The sequence below is a fragment of the Mesoplodon densirostris genome, chromosome 8 (genome assembly GCF_025265405.1).
Source record: "Mesoplodon densirostris isolate mMesDen1 chromosome 8, mMesDen1 primary haplotype, whole genome shotgun sequence".
Lineage (NCBI taxonomy): Eukaryota > Metazoa > Chordata > Mammalia > Artiodactyla > Ziphiidae > Mesoplodon > Mesoplodon densirostris.
Window position 1 is genome coordinate 61,573,098 of NC_082668.1, and position 19,561 is coordinate 61,592,658.

Consider the following 19,561-nt stretch of genomic DNA (forward strand, 5'->3'; position numbering starts at 1 on the left):
AACTCCCTCCAGTAAATATTTCCAATATTTTTTCTATCTCGCATCTCTCTTCCTTGATCAAAAACCACCAATGACAACCATTCCCTAGGCAGTACTGTGCAAACTATTTAGCCTGACTGAAACATCTGTCTTCAGAAGAGAAGAACAGGATCCTCGCTAATCCTCTATTCTGAAAGACCTTGACGCTAACAATTTTCCCTGATATCTTTCTAGAAGTCTAATTTACAATAAGGTATGTAGAGAAGCCAGGACTTAAAGTAGTAGATCATGGAAACCAAAAAGGAAGATATAAAACAAAGAAAAACAATTAGCATTCAAAAAATGAGGTGAGATTAATCAAAGGCTACAAAAGGAGTGTAACAGATGATAAAATTAGATGATGGAAGAAAGTGATCTAACATGTCAAGAAAGTGGAAGATTCATGACAGTGGTGAGTACGTGGGTGAATATCGGTTTCTAGTTTATAGAGAGTAATGGAGAAGAGTGGGTGGAGGGGAAAATGGCCATAGTATACTAATTTCCAGAGAATGACTGCTGAGTCAGTAGCTTTAGTTACAAACGCCCCATCAAAAAGAGTATGCTTTATGTAACCTTAGGGCCAAGAACACTTGTTCTTTGTCCGTAATTGGGCATCCCCTTCAGTGTTAGTGTTTGCAGAAGATTTTTTAAAAATAATTATTTCCTCAGAACCATCTACAACAGGGTACAAAATATTCCATTTAACATTTGCCTACATGAACATTTTTTCCTGCCTACTCTTTAATACAACCCTGCTTAATGGAAACAGTACAAATAAAATTTCAGGCAAATGGATCCAAAATCCATTGTTCAAAATCAATAGAAGCATTATCAAATGGTAGAAACACTAAGAATAGTCAACATCACCAAACATGATAATAAAATGTTCAAAACTTATTTTTTCCAATAAAAAATATGATCTTTCAAAAAGTTCATCCACCACTGAAACCTTGAAGAGGAGGAAAAATAAAGGTCTTCCATTCAGCATATGTCAGAGTACAAAGCAGATATGAGTTGGTGCTACTTGAGCGTCTATTATATGAGGCTGCCTTTGGAATAATGACACTGATCAAATGTCCAGACAAAAGTTACATGTCCTTCCTTAATGCAGTAGTTTACATTGGGACACTTAAATGTGAAACTTTTTGAAATAAATGTAATGTATGATGGCAAAATATAGAAATTATTTAGAGCTCTTCTTTAAATTAAAGCCATTATTAAAAGGCAGAAGGCATCTTTTGCCTACACTTTTCTGGTATTCCTTGCCTTTTTTTGTCTACCTTGTCACCTCAAATCATATACACACTCTACATAGATTAGGAATATTCAATTTCATATAATTTAATCCCTTCCCTTCTCTCACATATCTTTAAATTATTCATAATATAAGGTCATATATGGCCACTTTCATATTTAGTATCTAAAAAGAGTATTTCTGCTAATGAATAGGAGGATTTATAAGTTTACAATGTAAATTATAGTTCATTTACTTTGAAAACTAGACTGTGCCTATAAATATCGTCTCTTGATGATGACGCTGCTCTTCAATCTCTGAAGTAAACAAAACAACACTGTTTCATGCACTTGGTAAAGATATATTCCAGTTGCTTTGAAACTCTCTGGACTTTTCTACTGGTGATACAAACCTTCATAGATACTTGGAAATGTATTTTCAGAGCTGACCATCAGTACTAAATATAAGTTATGACATTCTACATACATATGCATTAGGAATGTGTTTGTTAGAGCATCCTAATGAAAGCTGAAGAACTGGAAAAGCCCTTTGCCTTTGGAACAGATATCAAGTAGAGCCAGTTACATGAATTTAGTATCTGGTCGTCCCACATTCCTATAATTATAAATATGCTTCTAGAATAAAAACAGAAAAGAGTGTAACATATTACAAGCATTTTCAAATGTGTTCTAGTTGTCCTAGGAATAACTAGGGATAAGTGAGCAAATTGATTGAACAGTCCTCCTCTCCCCCAGTTCCAACCTCAGTCAATTCCTTTAAGAAATGTTAAAAAATCACTGATTGATTAGAAGTCCTATTTTGTGGGTAAGAACTTTGAACTATAGTGTGGCAAAGCAACTTGCCTAAATTAGAGAGTAACCTAACCAAAAACTAAAGCTACTAATTCCCAATGCTGCACCATGTCATATTTGGGACGGAAAACACTGTTGAAAGTGTCTGAAAACTCATATTAGGGTAATACTTTAAATTTATATTTTAAAAAGTCTATGGAACGCATGTGACATTTGCAAAATAATAACCTGTTTACACATATATACAATTTAACGTAACATGTTCTATTCAAGGGACAAAAATAAAAGATATGATTGACACTGAAATTCTAAAACTTTTCAGAAATGGCAGTTAATTTCAATTTATTTGACTGGTTCAGGAATATTTCTATAGTAACTGAATTTTATTTTGCTCCCTTCCATTAACTTTTATTGTATTGTAAACAGCAGCACATCAACACCGTTAGCATAAAATAGCCTGTGAAGTCAACTGTTTGTAACAGACTGTGAATGATAGGAAATTTTTTTTCAAAAGTACTAAAATGCAGTATCTTACCAAGAAAGAAACACTCTAGAATATTGTAAAATTGGATGGTGGTGTTTATTAGATTCTCTCTCTTTTTTCAGTGGGCTTTGGTGGATATTTATATTTTCTAAAGACCTAAATGCAACAGCTACTGACTTTCAGGATATATGAGCACAAAGTACTCCCTTTGTCTTTTTCAGTGTGTTTTTCCCCCTCAGAACAAAACCCGTTAAATATATTTTTGCTATTTCACCAGTAGCACGCTGAGATCTGGATTCTTTTCCCAACATTGATTAGATGATCACTGCATGGGTTATGATTTGGATTTTAAATCCAAGCACAGAACTGCCTCCTCACAACACAAACTAGATTCCCAGAGCAATAAACAAACTAAAGTGTTGGACTGTCAATACAATACAGACACTTCAATATGAGTATCTTCAGGTCTAGGAGCATAGAAACAAATGAAGAGTCATAGTCAACATAATAGCATGAAACTTTAAAGAATTTTTCCACCAAATAAAAGTTCAGTGATAAGCTATAGTTTAGAATCATACCCAATGATTACTTTTCTGAGAAATTAGCAGTTATGAGTGTATATTTTTCCTGTGTGCTGGATAAAATATGTACATGGCCGACTGATTAACACAAGGTTAAATCATTCACTGACTCAAAGAATATTCTGAAAAAAAAGTACTAGAAGAAATAAATTTTAAAACTCAAGGTCAGGGCCTCCCTGGTGGCGCAGTGGTTGAGAGTCCGCCTGCCGATGCAGGGGATACGGGTTCGTGCCCCGGTCTGGGAGGATCCCATATGCCGCGGAGCGGCTGGGCCCGTGAGCCATGGCCGCTGGGCCTGCGCGTCCGGAGCCTGTGCTCCGCAACGGGAGAGGCCACAACAGTGAGAGGCCCACATAACGCAAAAAGGAAAAAAAAAAAAAAAAACTCAAGGTCAAGCAATGTTTTTCTTAGTCACCCTTTTGTTATTACAGTTTACACAGTATTTTCAGTCTGTCAAAAAACTACCTCTCTATCTCAAGTTCAGTGACAATTCACAAAAAAATGAGGAAAAATAAATCTGAATTTATGTGCTTTGAACAAGCAGTCAGAATGAAATTGTGATCTAAATATAATTTTATGGTATTTAATTTTCTTTTCTTTAAATGGAAAACAAAATCTCTAAGTTAAGGAAGATACGCAGAGTTAGGGCTGAAATTTTTCTCAGAAATGTCTATAAAATGTAACCTATTTTACAAACATTTCATTAGAGAAGGCTATACTTTCAGGATGCATAAAATTAATGACAAAGGATCTTTGCTGTGTTCAAATTTCAGGAATTCTGTGACATAAATTTTCAAATAAGATTAAAAGTTTTCCCATAGGTAGGAGATAAAGTTAGTTTGGAAAGAGCAAACAGAAATATCGAAATGTCCCACTAAAGGAAGGTGTACATTTTTAAGCAACATGATTGTTCTCGTCACACCTTCAAATAAACACACACACACAAAAAACCTGGATTTAATGAGATATACTCTCTTATTTACAGTAATTATATTTTAATGGCTTAAGTTTTTATTTCTCATATATTTTGCAATTTATCTATGTCTACTATTTACATTAATCTGAAAAAATTCAAGTATGGATATACCTTTATATATATAGGTGTGTGTTTATGCTATAACTGTTGCTATTAGAAACTATAAAAAGCAGACAGAAAATCTTCAGTTAGTCATCTTTTCAAAAACAAGGGGGCCTTGTGGAGAATGGAACAGGCTTTGGAACCAGTTAGATCTGGGTTCAGATTCTAACTATGAGCTATTTGACTTTGGATGAATTATTTAATCTCTTTAAACTTATTTCCTTGTTGCAAAATGGCTTTAATGACACATCTCATAGTGTTCACTGATGGAATGGCTAAAAAAGCATGTATTGCATCAAGCAGTTTCTTGAACACAGTAGGCTTCTAATAAAAGTATGAGTTTATAAGGGGATGGTTCCAGTTCTTGGAACCACAGTATTAAGCTAAGAAAATTTCCACTGAAAGCCAATAATAATAATAAATCATACATGAAAAACATCTAATACAACATCATGCTCAAGAACATATGTTTTCTTCTCTCTTATTGATTTGGTAAGTTCACAAGTACTCAACTTTAAAAGATATTAATGCAGTAATAATCAGGGAGAACTGAGGACTGGATAGGCGATTTGAGATTTTAATTAAGGAAATAAATCTGTTTATTACAGATTTTCAACCCCTCACAGGCTTAAATCGGAGACTAACCTGAAATTAAAACTTTGGGATTTGGCAAAAATTCTAAAGTGATTCACCTAACTGGGAGACTTAGAATTTTAGTTCTGGAATTCCCCTTTGATGCCATTTTTTCCAATACCCTTATTTCTATGGATGAGGCAACTGAGACCCAGTGAAGCTACACATACATTTCAGGGTGAAAAAGCTTTCTAACAGTGGATCCCACCCCAACCCACCCTCATCCTTAGGTTCCCCAAGGTTCTTTTAAGATGCTATGGGTTTTCTTTCTCCAGTCTGAGAAGATCCTTTTACTCAAAGATTTGTGCTACAACAAAGTTTTAGAACTTCTTATCCAACATCAAAGCCTAAAATTCTCTGAGGAGGATTGTGGTTTGGGGGTGGTAAGAAATCAGTCCCCAAAATATAGGCCTACAAGAAGAATATTATTATTTAGAATCATTGTGTTTAGAATATATTTAGAATCATTCTGTTTCTGTATAAAGACAGATTTAAACTTAAAAACTGAGCATTTCAATCTGGAGAACACTTTGAAATGCCAAGTTTCTCACTGGACCTATTTTATATCTCAAGGAATAGTAGGAGGAGAGAGATTCATCCATTTGCAATCTTTCTTCTAGGTAAATTATCAGGTATTCAGAAAGGCTTTTTAGGGAAACATATGATAAAGAAATTTTAACCATATCCTTAGAATTTCTTTGATGTTGACCCTTTTGTTAAATAAATGTACCTCTCACCAAGCTTTTCAAGAAGGATCTCTAAGCTATGCTTAGTTTGGTACTTTTTATTTCTTTAAAAAATGTACAAATATATTTGAAATTCATAAGTTATCCAAACTGTGAGTTATTTCCCCCTGGCTAAGTAGATAATAATATAAATCATTCACAATATTTGCAGCTCAACCACCAATATTTCTGCTGTTTTAAGTTTACAGATCCTTCCTCTTTATTCTGCTAAATAACTATTGAATGTAACACTTTATCCCCATTCCCACAGCTATAATCACTTCAAGTGTTTTCTCCTAAAATATTTTAACAGCCTCTAAATTGGTTGCCCTTCCAGGGTCTTTCATTTTCCATGCTGTTGTCAAATCTAATAATAGCACTCTATCAACTAAATGCCATCAATGTCTCCCTATGACCTATAGGATAAATTCCAAATTACTTAACATACAAGACCTGTCACAATCTGGCCTCAATTTGCCCTTGTTCATCTAGTGTCATTATCTTCCTCTTACACAACTTCCAGTTTACAAATTGTGTAAACCCCATACTGTTTTAAGACTCTATTACATTTTTGCACATGCTATTCCCTCTGTGTGATGAATCCTTCCTTCATTTCCTCATATGGAGAGCTTGTCCTACATCTTTCAGATTTTTCAAAGATCCCATCACTTCACCAAACACTTCCCTAATCCAGTCTGCATTTTGGCAATAGTGTACATATACCGCTAACACCAATCTAATTTATGTTTTTACCTTCATATCAGTCTCTTCCCCCCACTAAACTATAGGTGCTTTGAAGGCAGGGACTTATTCAGCTTTGTAACCCCAGGGCCTCACATAATGCATGGCACAGAAAAAGACAACAGTAAATGTTTGTTGAATGAATGAAGAAATGAATGGGCAGATCTAAAAAAAAGAAATCAGAGAAATTTAAAAAATGAACAATGAAACTGTGATTTAACTGTCTCTCTCAGTTATCCAGTAGTACGCATACTATTCTACAGTATTATTATATCATATTATTATATAATTATTGGAGTAAAAACCAGTAGAATAATATACACAGGCATTAGAGAAAGATTCATGTAACTAAGATTGCACCTAAATGTTCCCAAGATAGCAATTGACTAATTCTCTTTTTTTTAAATTTTACGATGTAGTGCTTGGACTTGTTAAGAAGGTGGGTTGGGGTAGAAGAGGTAGCAGAGAAAGACGGATGTAAATTCTCAAGCAAATTGCCAGTTATATGTCCCTCAGAGGTAATCTGATCTATCGTTTAGGGCACAGAATTCAGAACTTTTAGAAATTCTTAGGCTGGGCAAGTAATAAAATAATGCTTCATTTATGGAAATGCTGTATGGTTTAAACCACAACATGTTTGGGGGAAAAACCTTCTAAACTGTAAAGTGATACTCATGGTTTAGTTTTTCTCATTAAACTTTGACTTATTTTTTTTATTATTTTTATTATTTTTGCGGTACGTGGGCCTCTCACTGTTGTGGTCTCTCCCATTGCGGAGCACAGGCTCCGGACGCGCAGGCTCAGCGGCCAGGGCTCGCAGGCCTAGCCGCTCCGCGCCATGTGGGATCCTCCCGGACCGGGGCACGAACCTGTGTCCCCTACATTGGCAGGCGGACTCTCAACCACTGCGCCACCAGGGAAGCCCTAAACTTTGACTTATTAAAAGAAAAACGTAATTCTGAAATTTTCATACACCCTTTATACTCTCAGATTACTGTGTGTAGACTGGCTTATCCCATTCTTTTGATGAGCTCTGGCTCTAATTTTAATAAAAAGAATAAATGAAAACAATAATACTAGTCTGGTTAAGAGAGAAGAGAGGTCAGTGGACAAAAGTTACTAATGTTATAAAAGTCTCATTTTCCACCTCCAAATATGCAACTAGAAAACCACAGTTTTTTTATGTCTTTATGGGGACAATGCAAGGAGTAAAAAAAATCCTATTCCTCTTTACAGACATCGCAAATGAATGACTCTTTTTTCATTGGTTGTGAAATTGGCATAACTCAGGCTGTGTACAGTTAGTAGCTCATTAGTAACTACCAGGTAATTACTGGTTTGAATTCAGATATTGGCAGATGCCTAATAAGACACTTAGTGAATTTTTCATTAGTCTTTCTGAAAAAGCCTTCAGGAGAAAATATTTCTGAAGGCAGGGACTCTTTTACTTTCCTTTTCTTCCCTCTTGAGCCTCAAAGTATTTTCAAAAATCAGATTTTTAAATGTTAATAACATCATACCTGAGTATCTTTCAGCCAAATATTTTACTCTTCAGTAAATTTAGTTTCACTTCTCCTTGCTATCTATGTCCATCTATCTAAAGTCATCACCAGTACTGTGATTGAAAGACACTTCATTTACATGCATTTAATTTTGTATTAAGTTTTCAAAGCATTAGTCACCCACATATCTGACATAATTTTAAAATAATGGGGAGGGGATGGAATCAATAGTTTCTAATAGACATTTTTAACTAGTTTTTGTTATTCAAACAAAAGGCTCAAACAAAAATAGGCAAATATTTGATGTTAGAATATATTTTAAATATTCACCTATCTAACCAAAAATTGTTTAAATTTTATTGTACAGTGAAATTTTAGCACAAAGTAACACATTCACAACAACTTAGCATGCTAAAAATACATGCTAAAAATGGTTATGTGGGGAAAATACTGATTGCTACAATAAAACTCAATTATATCATCTACAAAAGTTGCAGAACATTTCATTATTGATTCTTCAAAGGAGATATAACTTCTGAATGCTAAGTGTAATTTTGATTTGTCAACATTGCTTTTGCTATAATTAAAACCCTAAAGTGATCTTTAAATAACTCTTCATTCCAATTGCATCCTGATGAGTTTCTTTATCTCTATAATTGGAATGCCAACACCTAAATAAGTGACTCATCCGACACTTGTTATACTTCAATGTTCCCACCCTTAAAAAAGCACCTCTAAAAGCTTTCTGTTGGCATTTTTAGTTAGAAAGACATATTTATTTAAACAACAACTGAGAGAAACTTGGGCAGAGTTACGGAGTGATGTGACTTCAGTGATGTATACCTCCTTTATTATTTATTTTTTAAATTTATTTTTATTTAGGTATACTTGATTTACAATATTATGTTAGTTTCAGGTGTACAACACAGTGATTCAATAGTTTAATAGATTATACTCCATTTAAAATTGTTATAAAATTTTGACTATATTCTCTGTGCTGTAAAAATATATCCTTGTAGCTGTTTTATTTTATACATAGGAGTTTGTACCTCTTTATCCCCTAATTCCACTTGCCCCTTCCCACTGCTAGTTTTTAATTTTTTAAAATTCAGTGGCTTCATTCTTCTCTACACTGGCATACATTTGAAGGGTTCCACCTGACAGGATTAAATTATCAATAATTCTCTCTTCCTTGCCATTTCACCTGTTTCCTTCTTCCAGGGGTTTTGATCTAAGCTTACTGCCAGAGAAGAAAGCAATCTCTTAAGCTAAGCCATACAAATGTATGGCTTTATTTGGGATCTCTCAGTGAAACTTTACAGTACTCTCAGTACTTTACAAGATATTTGAAGATGAAAACACCTAATAACAAAGGTGACATTAGGTCACTACAGATCAATAAAAATTTGTTCCTCTTCTTCATTCTGAGAAAAATCTAATCTTTAAAAAGCTACCTGCATCTAAAATATTTTGAGTGTTCATGAATTGTTTGTGGTTTCTGTTATATTCATGTCATCTTCACCTGGATCCCATTCTTTTTTATTATGTCCTTCTCCTTTGCTCTTGTTAATTCCCTCATCCTCAGCTATGTTTTCCTCTAAGACTTTTTGCCCATCCCTAATTCTAGCATTACCTCCCTCATATCAAATGTCTTCCTTCATTTGTTTTATATTTAGTCTTATAATCTACTCAGTTATAAAAAATAGAGAAATAAAGTACCTATAGAATTTATATTCAAATAATTTCCTAAACGTTACTCTAATTTGAAAGCTGTTTTTCATGTTACTTTTTGTTGAAGTTGTTGATTAGATAACAATAAATTTAATCATGTATGTAGTCTAACTGATAAGTTTTAAATATTACTTCACTGTCTTTAAAGAATTATACTTCCCGTTAGTATTTAAAAAAAGAAACCTATCAGATTGCAATAATGACCTTATTATTTTTTTTTTTTTTTCTTTTTGCGGTATGTGGGCCTCTCACTGTTGTGGCCTCTCCCGTTGCGGAGCACAGGCTCCGGATGCGCAGGCCCAGCGGCCATGGCTCACGGGCCCAGCCGCTCCGCGGCATATGGGATCCTCCCAGACCGGGACACGAACCCGTATCCCCTGCATCGGCAGGCGGACTCTTAACCACTTGCGCCACCAGGGAGGCCCATGACCTTATTTTTATAAGCAAATATTGTTTCAGTTCAATTAGGATATACGTATATATTAACTTATAAAAATATCATTATTTACTATAAAAACTATTTAGAAAAGTACAATTAGAGAAAATATTGACAATGTCAAAGTGATTTTTATGTATGACTATAGAAGTTCTGAATAAATATATCTAATTCTTATTTACAAATGTTGTCACAAAGGAATATAATAATGTAATCTTAAATTAAGAAATTTGATGAAAGTATATAAAATAAATATATATATATATATATATATATATTTTTTTTTCTAAATGAATATTTTATGCACTGGTGAAATACTGAATCATTTGTGCTATGGGACCAACCTTTGTGTCTGTGAGATCCATCCATGTTGCTAAATTCAATATGATTTTCATCAGCCCAGTAGAGTCTATGGTTGACATAATCTATTGTTAGTGCCATAGGTCTAGAAATCTTGGTTTCTATGACAACACTCTGATTGGTTCCATCCATTCCAACACGTCCAATGTGAGGATACTCGCAGCAGTCAATCCAATACAAATACCTAGAAAAGAAAATAAATAGCCATGTTGTTTACAAACACTCAGGGAGTAAAACATCTTACAGTATTTCTCTTATTTGCTTAGCTATTCCCAAATTAATTCTTGTATCTCTCTAAATTGAAGCTTGTAAGAAGCATACTTCAATGCAAACTTTTCTTATGCTTTTTTTTTTAAACATGTAGCACACTTTGAAATATCCATATAATTTTAAACATATGTTTCCTTTAGTATACAACTCATATGTATATAACATTTCTGCAAGTGTTAAAAAATAATAGATGCCCAAAACCAAAGAGGTAAACCTTCAAAATGCATCTATAATGTCAGAGGAATAAAACTATCTAAATATGTTTTTTCTTTTGTATTTTACCTATGAAAAATTCAAAATGAATTATGGAGAAGTACATTATATTTTCTTGAATGTTCATTGTTCAGTGTGGTAGCCACTAGCCAATTGTGACTCTTTAAATTTAAGTTAATTAAAATCATATAAAATTAAGTGAATTCCAAAAGTGAAAAATAATTTCCTCCATTAAATCTGCAGTACTATTAACAAAGTACTGCAGATTCTTAGAGGTGAATAGTAATGTTTTTGAGGTCATTAAGTAAATTATGAATTTCAAATGATCTGAGCTCCATGTAATAGCAAATATCTTTTGTTTGTATTCTGAACATTTTATTTGGCTAATCTTATCATCATCTTGAACCAAGATACCACGAAGAAGAGGAAGAGCATATTTCATGGAGTCCAACATCTGTTACATCACTCCCAATAAGTTCATTGAGAGTTTGAGGCCTGAAATCCTCACCCTGACACTCAAATTCTTCATTATTAGACACAGACTTTTCCAATTTACTTCCCACTATTGAAATTTATGAACTGAGGTCTAGCTGGAGTATTTATAGTCCTACATTTTCACTTTTTTGCTTTTATCGTATCATTTGCCTTGCTCCTGCCTCTTCAATTATACAGATATTATGATTCAGATGTAATTCGTATTGTCCCCTCTGTTCTCCACAAATTCTTCTCTGATTTGCATCAGTTCATGTTTTTCAAGGTAGGTTACAAGATTATATATATTTGAGAAATGGTTTGTTAAGCAAAGTAAGCATCATCTTGTTAATTATAGGATTTTTCAGAGCTTTTAATACGCTATATGATATAATGACTCTCTAAGAGGGAGCTAAAATATCCTTTTTATTACATAGTTTGGGGTAACTACATTTATTTTCCTAGAACAGTTCACAGGAAACACACTTTAGGAAACTGTGCTTTAGCCCCTTCCGGTCTACAGAATTTCTTTATCCCATGTATAACTGAACAACACATATATCATGCACATAGGAACCCACAAAGCAGTAATGATGTAGGTTCTCAGGCTTCAGAATCAGAGAACCTAACTCGATAAATCAGTTGGTGGAACATCTCTGATAAACCCCAAAGCTGTGCTTAAGTGGATTGCAAAACATATCTTGAAACAATGATTCACTGAGGCTATAATATGTGTCAGACATTGCTTAGTACTGGGAACACACAGGTAAACAGATATGATTTTTGCCATCAAAGATCTCTCAGTGAATACAATAGAGGTGAATGTAAAACAAATGAAAAAATTAAAGCATATTATGATAAAATTACTTTACCATGGAGGTACAAAAGAAGGAATGACAATTTTACCCAGATGGAAAAAAGCATGAAAAATCTTATCTTCATAACTACCTTATAAATTTCTTGATAACAATGGTCTTTTATCTCTTTCAGAATTTAGAATAAAGTAAAGATTTTAATGCTGCAACAGGTCTTGAAGATCATGTAGTTTCAGGCCTTCATTTCACTGACAAACTGAGACCATAAAATATTATGAGCTTTGTCCTAGTCTGTTATGATAGTGATAAAGCTGGAACAAGGGCTCAGGTCTCTAGAGTTATAGACTAGCTTTTTTTAAATGTATTTTTTTATATTTAAGATAAAATTCATATTCCATTAATGATGTTGTCTAGCTTTTCTTTTTTTTCCCTAAGCAACACTATGTAGAGTCTTAAAAGCAAAAAAGGCCTAAAAACATGTCACTTGGGTTCATATTCCAGGTCCACCCATGTGAACTTGGCACTTTAGTTAGGCTCCCCTGAGCCTGGATTTACTCATATGTTCAAAAGTGATAATAATAGTTTCTACTCACAGAGTTTCTGTAAGGATTAAAAGAGAGAACACAGGGAACAAACTTGGAACATTTATGAACATGTAGTTAAGTACTCAGCAAATATTAACTATTATTATTTTACTTGCACTAGCTACAAAATATATGCATTCATATTGGTTTAGTGATAACTGTCTAATAAATTACTTATTGCATCTGGATTGCATGTATGTTATTACATGATTTGCCTGGATTTTATCATGTGTGTTATTACCTGATTTGCCTATTTAAGTACCCATCAATTAGAAGAATATTATAAAAATGTTTTACTGTATTGAAGGAAAGCATAGTTTAACTGTACTCAGTATAAATAAGCCTTCATAAGCACAGAAATTACTGTGCATCTCTCCTTATGGGTAGCTAACTTGTGATGACTAAATTTCATTTCCTTTTCCATACTTAAGCCTCATTACTACACATTTAAGTTTCTCAAAAAGCCCATACTAGACATTCTGGTCATTTTAACATCTAAAATGCAACCTGCCAAATATTATCCAAGTACAAAATTTGTTGTAAATAATTAAAGCTGAAAAATGAAAAGTTCAGTGAAAATGTCAAAAGGAGAGTCTTAAATTTCACCCATATAATATGTAATATTTACCTAAGATCACATACAAAAAACCTCAGCTCCAAATAATAGCTATTCTGTAAGTTATAACCAAGAGTAAACATATAAAAGAATGTCTTCTTGTAACCATAACAACAGGCTTTTGTGATTCCTGAGGATGTCTTTTATAGTTGAATCTGATACATTATATTTCTTTAAAACAAACTAAAATAGAAGTCTGCTATCAGTTTTCACTTTTTTTTTCTGAATTCAGGGAACATATTTAGAGAAATTTCTTCCAGTTGGAATTATTTCTGATTTTGAATTATAAAATTAATTTTTAATGTTCATTCTCTGTGTGTTTTTGCCTAAATATGGGATTATATGCTTAAAAATTGGTAGGAAAAAGGTGGGGATTTTTAATGTGACTGGTTAGCTTAATGAAATATTTCTGTTTTTCCCCACAGCAATAAAAAACTGAGTTTTCTTTCCTTATACGATTTTCATTCCCTCACAACAAAGGTTCCCTTTGTTATGACTCTTCTCTTTGAAACATGCAGGTTGTTTACATACCAATAAATTGGTTTCTGCATAGATGCAACGTGCAGTGCCCCTGCAAACTACAATCCTATGGTTTGTGTATATCCAGTAGCCTATTTATTATTACCTTCAACAGTAAATTTAACAGTTTCTATGTTAGGCACAAGCAGTAATTAAGTCATGGCCTTTCTGTTACAGGAATTCACTTTCTAGATGGAGAGAGAAACACTTACACCAATAATAGTCACGTAATGTTACATGTTCAATATGTGGTGGCTACTGAGACGCAATTGGGGAACTTTCACAGAGGAAGTGATATTTTTTGCTGTTGTTGAAAAAATAAGAAGTTATTTTAACTGGAGGAAAAGCACAGGGGCATTGTTGAACGTAAGAATAGCATCAGCCAAGATATAGAAGCACAAAATGTGTCTTTTCCAAATGTATTTGCATTTCCAATATCCATATTAACAATAGTGGATAGAGATTCTGAGTATATAAAGTGTCCTTCGACATACTCTCATTAAAGGTATTTCAAAGTCAAAATAGAATCCAGTATTATTTTCTTGTGAGATTGCTAATAGACTATTAGAAAAGGAAAATAAATAAAAATGTTTTAAAAATAAGGCATGCATATAGCTGATTCACTTTGTTATACAGCAGAAACTAACACAACACTGTAAAGCAATTATACTCCAATAAAGATGTTAGAAAAAAAAACGCATGCTTATAATGATTAGTCAGTTCTCTTTATTTCCCAAAAAACTCATATTATCTGTAGTAACTTAAAATTTTATAAAAAGGCAAGTTGTTAAAATGGAAAAAAAAGTATTTTTTTTCTTATGCCGTGTTTGGATGGCTCTTGGAAAACCTGCTCACAACCCAAGATAACTTTGTTACTGGAAACTCTAATGTGATACATGTAATAGGGAAAAGAGCTGACCAAAATTTGGAAACTGGATTAAATCCCCAGTTTAATATTGTATTACAGTACCTAAATGATCCTGAGAAAGTCACTTAGCTGCTTTGAGGCTGAATGTTCTTACTTGTACTAAAAGTATAATAATAAAAATACTCATATCTTTTTTAGAGACTCTGAGTAAACAGTACAAGCATCTAAAGTGATAAAGCACAGAGATAGTTTTCTAATTCATAAAATGCTATAGAAGTGATACTGATCATTATCATTATTATTATTATAATATGGGACCCCCCAATCCCAGTAGGTCCTTCCCCTTTCTTATATCTGCCCCTTTTCCTCTGTTCCCCATATTCTGAGGAAATCATTTTTCTATTTACCTGTTTGCCCAAGCCATTAAGCCTCATAAGGTTTGTTTTGTTGTTGTTGTGTTGTATTAAATTCTGATTTATTCCTAGCTCTTTTTTACTCTGTAAAGTGAACCGGTATCAAAGTTCTGCAATTTTATATACTTAATTTGCTCCCTTCGTATGACTTATTTTCAGTTCCTTGGATATGCCTTGCTCTCCTATGTGTTTTTGCTTTCCCATAAAGCTTCTTCTTTTTGCCTGAAATGACTTCTGCTCTGAAATGTACCACATAACCTGGCTAATTCTTACTTCACCAGTCTTGTCCAGGAAGATTTCACTGACCCCATTTGAGATAGAAACATTTTCTGTTTTCTCCACTTCATGAGTTATTGTATTATATGATAATTATTTGTTTATCTGCCTACTCACTGGACTGTGAAATACTTGGAGACAAGGGTTGTGCCTTTTATTTTTATATTATACCTAGAACAGTGCCAGATATACACTAGATGCTAGAGAAATATGAGCTGAATAAATGAATGAGCAGATGAATTTATTTTCTGTTAAACAGTCATATCATACATTTACTTTAATGTCTATCATAATGGTTTCTTGTTATGCTGAAGTGACATCTTAAAGATAAAATTATGCTAAGCACAGTTTTAACATTATATTTTCTATTCTACTTTAAAATGCATCTTTATCTATGTCTCTTCTGTATAAATGACAACTTTTATAAATCTTAAATGTAAATGATATTAATTACCTAAAATTTATGATTAAATAAATTTTAATTTATTTACATTGATTTAGCACATTGATTCCCAATCAATAACAGAATGATTGGGATCATTGGATTTCAGCTGAACTTAAATGTAATAGCCAGGAAAATGATCTGTCTACTTGTATCTTCTTTACCATTCTTACTAACCAGCATATCTAAATTGGTTCTGTGACAACTAGCATACTACCATTATAAGAAAGGACCCCCAAGCTACCTTCTAAATGTTTAGTCGCTTTACTGCATTAGATACTCCAATGATCTTTATTTTCCCTTAAATAATCCTTACCCTATTCCTCACTAAATATCGCGACAGAAATCACCTTCTCAAGGAAAGAGGGGTCAGTAGTATTGGCATATTCAAAACATATGCAAATCACAATGGCAATCTGACATAGAAAGGTTCAATTGCATTTTTATTAAATAATCTTACAATTTGAGCTGCCATTTTTGAAGCAAGATTGTACAATATTTTAGACAGCTATGGCATTTTCACTCTGAAGCTCATCTCATAAAAGCTAAAATCCAAGTCGCCCTATTGTCTCACTCTGGGGAACTAGGAAAACAGTATGAACAAAAAGGTGTCATTAAATTTTATCTGTTGGAATCTGTTTATCTGCTATGTGGCTTTAATTGTTTCATAAAAAGATCTAATTTTTATGTTTCTTGGGTTATAATGTGCCATTCCATATCAAAACACAAATATTATTTAAAAACGAAATCAAAGGAGTCTTCCATAATATCTACAATAATTTAGTACTTCATTGTTTAAATTGACACTTTTGGTGAATGGGTTTATGTTGACGATAACTTAAGACTGCTATCAGTTTATGGGATAATAACCGTAATCTGGGAGAAATAAAACTTAAAGCTAGATTCAGCTGTGTTCACTATGCTAGCATACAGTTTTTGCTTTATAACTAGGAAATTCCATAATACTGTTATTATTAACAGATAATGTTTCTTTCATTTGGAAAATGAAGCATCTTGAAAATTACTGGATGAGAAGCTAAGACAGCCATACCGATTTTGAAGAAAAGGACAATGGACACACTAAAATAAATATCTTCTGATAAAATACCAAAGGACTCAAACATTCATATTCTTATGAATGAATAATGATGATAGCCAAATTTAGTATATCTGGCCATTATTTCTTGAAACATCTATAGAAACAGACGCTCTTGTAACTCTGTTTCAGTTAAAATAGAATTGACACTCTTCTGTTACTATGGTAAAGAAAATATTTTATCAAAATAGTTACATAATTATATTGCAAAAATTTAAAACTTGCACCATTACCTTGGAAACAGAGTAGTATTTACAGTACAAGTCTTCTACTATTAGGTACTGCTTTTACCCAAATTAATATTTAAAATCAAGTTCCATGCATACTATGATATGATCACTTTGCCAATTATAAACATGAGATCAAAAATCAGAGATACAATATATTAACAAGAAGCAAAATCTAATTATTGCATATGGTATGATAAAACAGTGATTTGGTAAAACACTTTATGGGAAATTAATTTAGACAGCAGAAAATTTAGAGCACTAGAGTTAGCATAATACTTGTTACTGTAAATGTTTCCTATTTTTAAAAAGCAAATTGAACAAACATGTTCAATAGGTTGAACTTCTACAGAGATCATTTTGGAGTATGTAATCACTCAAATTGTAGTGTAAAAAAAAAAAAGAAAGACATGCCTTCTCTACCTACCAAAACAACATAATTGAAAGTGAACGATAATGGTCATAATCTATAGAACTTTAGCAAACAGCTTTTGACACCTAAATGTGTGTTCATCCCTCATCTGAGATATCCAGCCAGATGTCCTTGATCCTTATGATGACTTGTTCTTCATTCGCACAGAGAAATGCAAATGAAACCCAACTCTAATATGAATCTTTCCCGATATTCCCCCTATGCTTTTCCCTCTGAATGCATAGATAATGCACCCTGTTATTTATTATTCATGGATGCTATTTAAGTCTCCTGCTCTAAAGTGGTCCAGGAATTACATCATCTCTATTCATGACTACTACAAATACTACAAAACAGGATCCAAGAGTTTGTGCTTTGCCCGTCTTTCCTCCAAGATTTAAATACATTAGAATTCGGATAAATCTGTATGTTTTATTCATTTCAACAATACATTTATTGATTAGTTAGAAAAAGAGTTATGTTTTAAACCTTAAAAAAATACTTGCTCTAAAATCCCATCACTTTAATTTTTTTCTTAAAGAAATTTGTGATAGTCACATTTCTTTTTTTTTTTTAAGTTTTTTTGATGTGGACAATTTTTAAAGTACTTATTGAATTTGTTACAATACTGCTTCTGTTTTATGTTTTGGTTTTTTGGTCACGAGGCATGTGGGATCTCAGCTCCCAAGCAGGGATCAAACCTGCACCCCCTGCAATGGAAGGTGAAGTCTTAACCACTGGACCACTAGGGAAATCCCTATTATAGTCACATTTCTCTTTTTGATTTCTCAATAAAAATTTCTACACATTTACACTTTTCATGGGTTCCCATGTTAAAATCTATAGACCAGGATTTACCATATTGGACATAATCCACAGTCTTAATCTTTAATTTAAGATTTTCAATGTTTGTTACAAACCCAGCACGAGGATCTAAAGACAGGTCCCTGGGAAACTTCAGCCTTTTGCTAACCAGTATAGTAGGGTATAAGCCATTGAGTTTGGATACTTCAATGATCCTTTTTTCTGTGTCAGACCAATAGAGGTTTTTTCCAATCCAATCGACAGCAAGTGCACTGGGGACAGCTGTGTTATGCACTACCTAACAAAATAAGAATTTAAAAAGTTAACAGTGTAAATGCCTAGAATAAGAACTAAGCAATTGCTTCTTGATTTTTTTCAGAGATACAGAATTGTATTTAAACATTTGAAATGGAATTTAGATAAGCACAAAACAGAACAATTTACCTAATAAAATTACTTACTTGTTTATGAGAAATTACCCAGTATGTAATCAGACCCCTAGAAATTCTATAAAAGTTTAAGAAAGAAACACCAAAATAAAAGGCTCTTGGATGGTTACACAGTTGTTTATCACATTTTCATGAGAGTTTCCTTCTCCTCTCAAAATTTTGGGCAAAAATTCTATCACAGGCAGAGACACACAAGCACAAAAATTTATTGATATTATTTATTAAAAACAGGTTCTTGGGGAGATACCAATAGCATTCACCACTCCCCCAACTGTTCTTGCCCTATTTAAATTATCTACTACAAAGAGAGAAAAAAATACAAGCAAGAACTTACATTAAGTATTTCACCCAACCAAAGGGAAGTAAAAATATATTCATTCAACTGCTGTGATCAATTGTAACCTATGTCAATATCAAATATAATAAGGATATATAGGCTTTGTATGCACAAATATGCTGCATATAAAATAACCAATAGCAGTTATTCTGAACTCCCTGTACCCAACCTACTGATTGTTTTGGCATTTTATATATATATACATTACAAGGTTTCATTAATATTTTCAAGACTGATTGCTTCCACCAAAGCTTTCCATACAATATTATAGACGGCTACAAAAAAACTTAAATTGAGTTCTATCTACTTGAATTTGAACTTCTTTATAATACATTTTACTACATATATACAGTGCAAATAATTTTATTTTAAAACTTAAGTTAGCATAGAAATGGTGCCAAGTAGTTCATATCT

General features: G+C 33.0%; 1 protein-coding gene across 1 annotated transcript in view; it reads right to left on the bottom strand.

Moving 5' to 3' along the window:
* LRP1B (LDL receptor related protein 1B) overlaps positions 1 to 19,561 on the bottom strand; it is a 1,545,691-nt gene that overhangs the window by 219,813 nt on the left and 1,306,317 nt on the right. Inside the window, exons 59-60 of the mRNA XM_060105953.1 lie at positions 18,478 to 18,659; positions 10,320 to 10,519 (exon numbers count right to left, since the gene is read on the bottom strand). Coding sequence (XP_059961936.1) covers positions 10,320 to 10,519; positions 18,478 to 18,659 — 382 coding nt within the window. The remainder of the gene's footprint in view (positions 1 to 10,319; positions 10,520 to 18,477; positions 18,660 to 19,561) is intronic.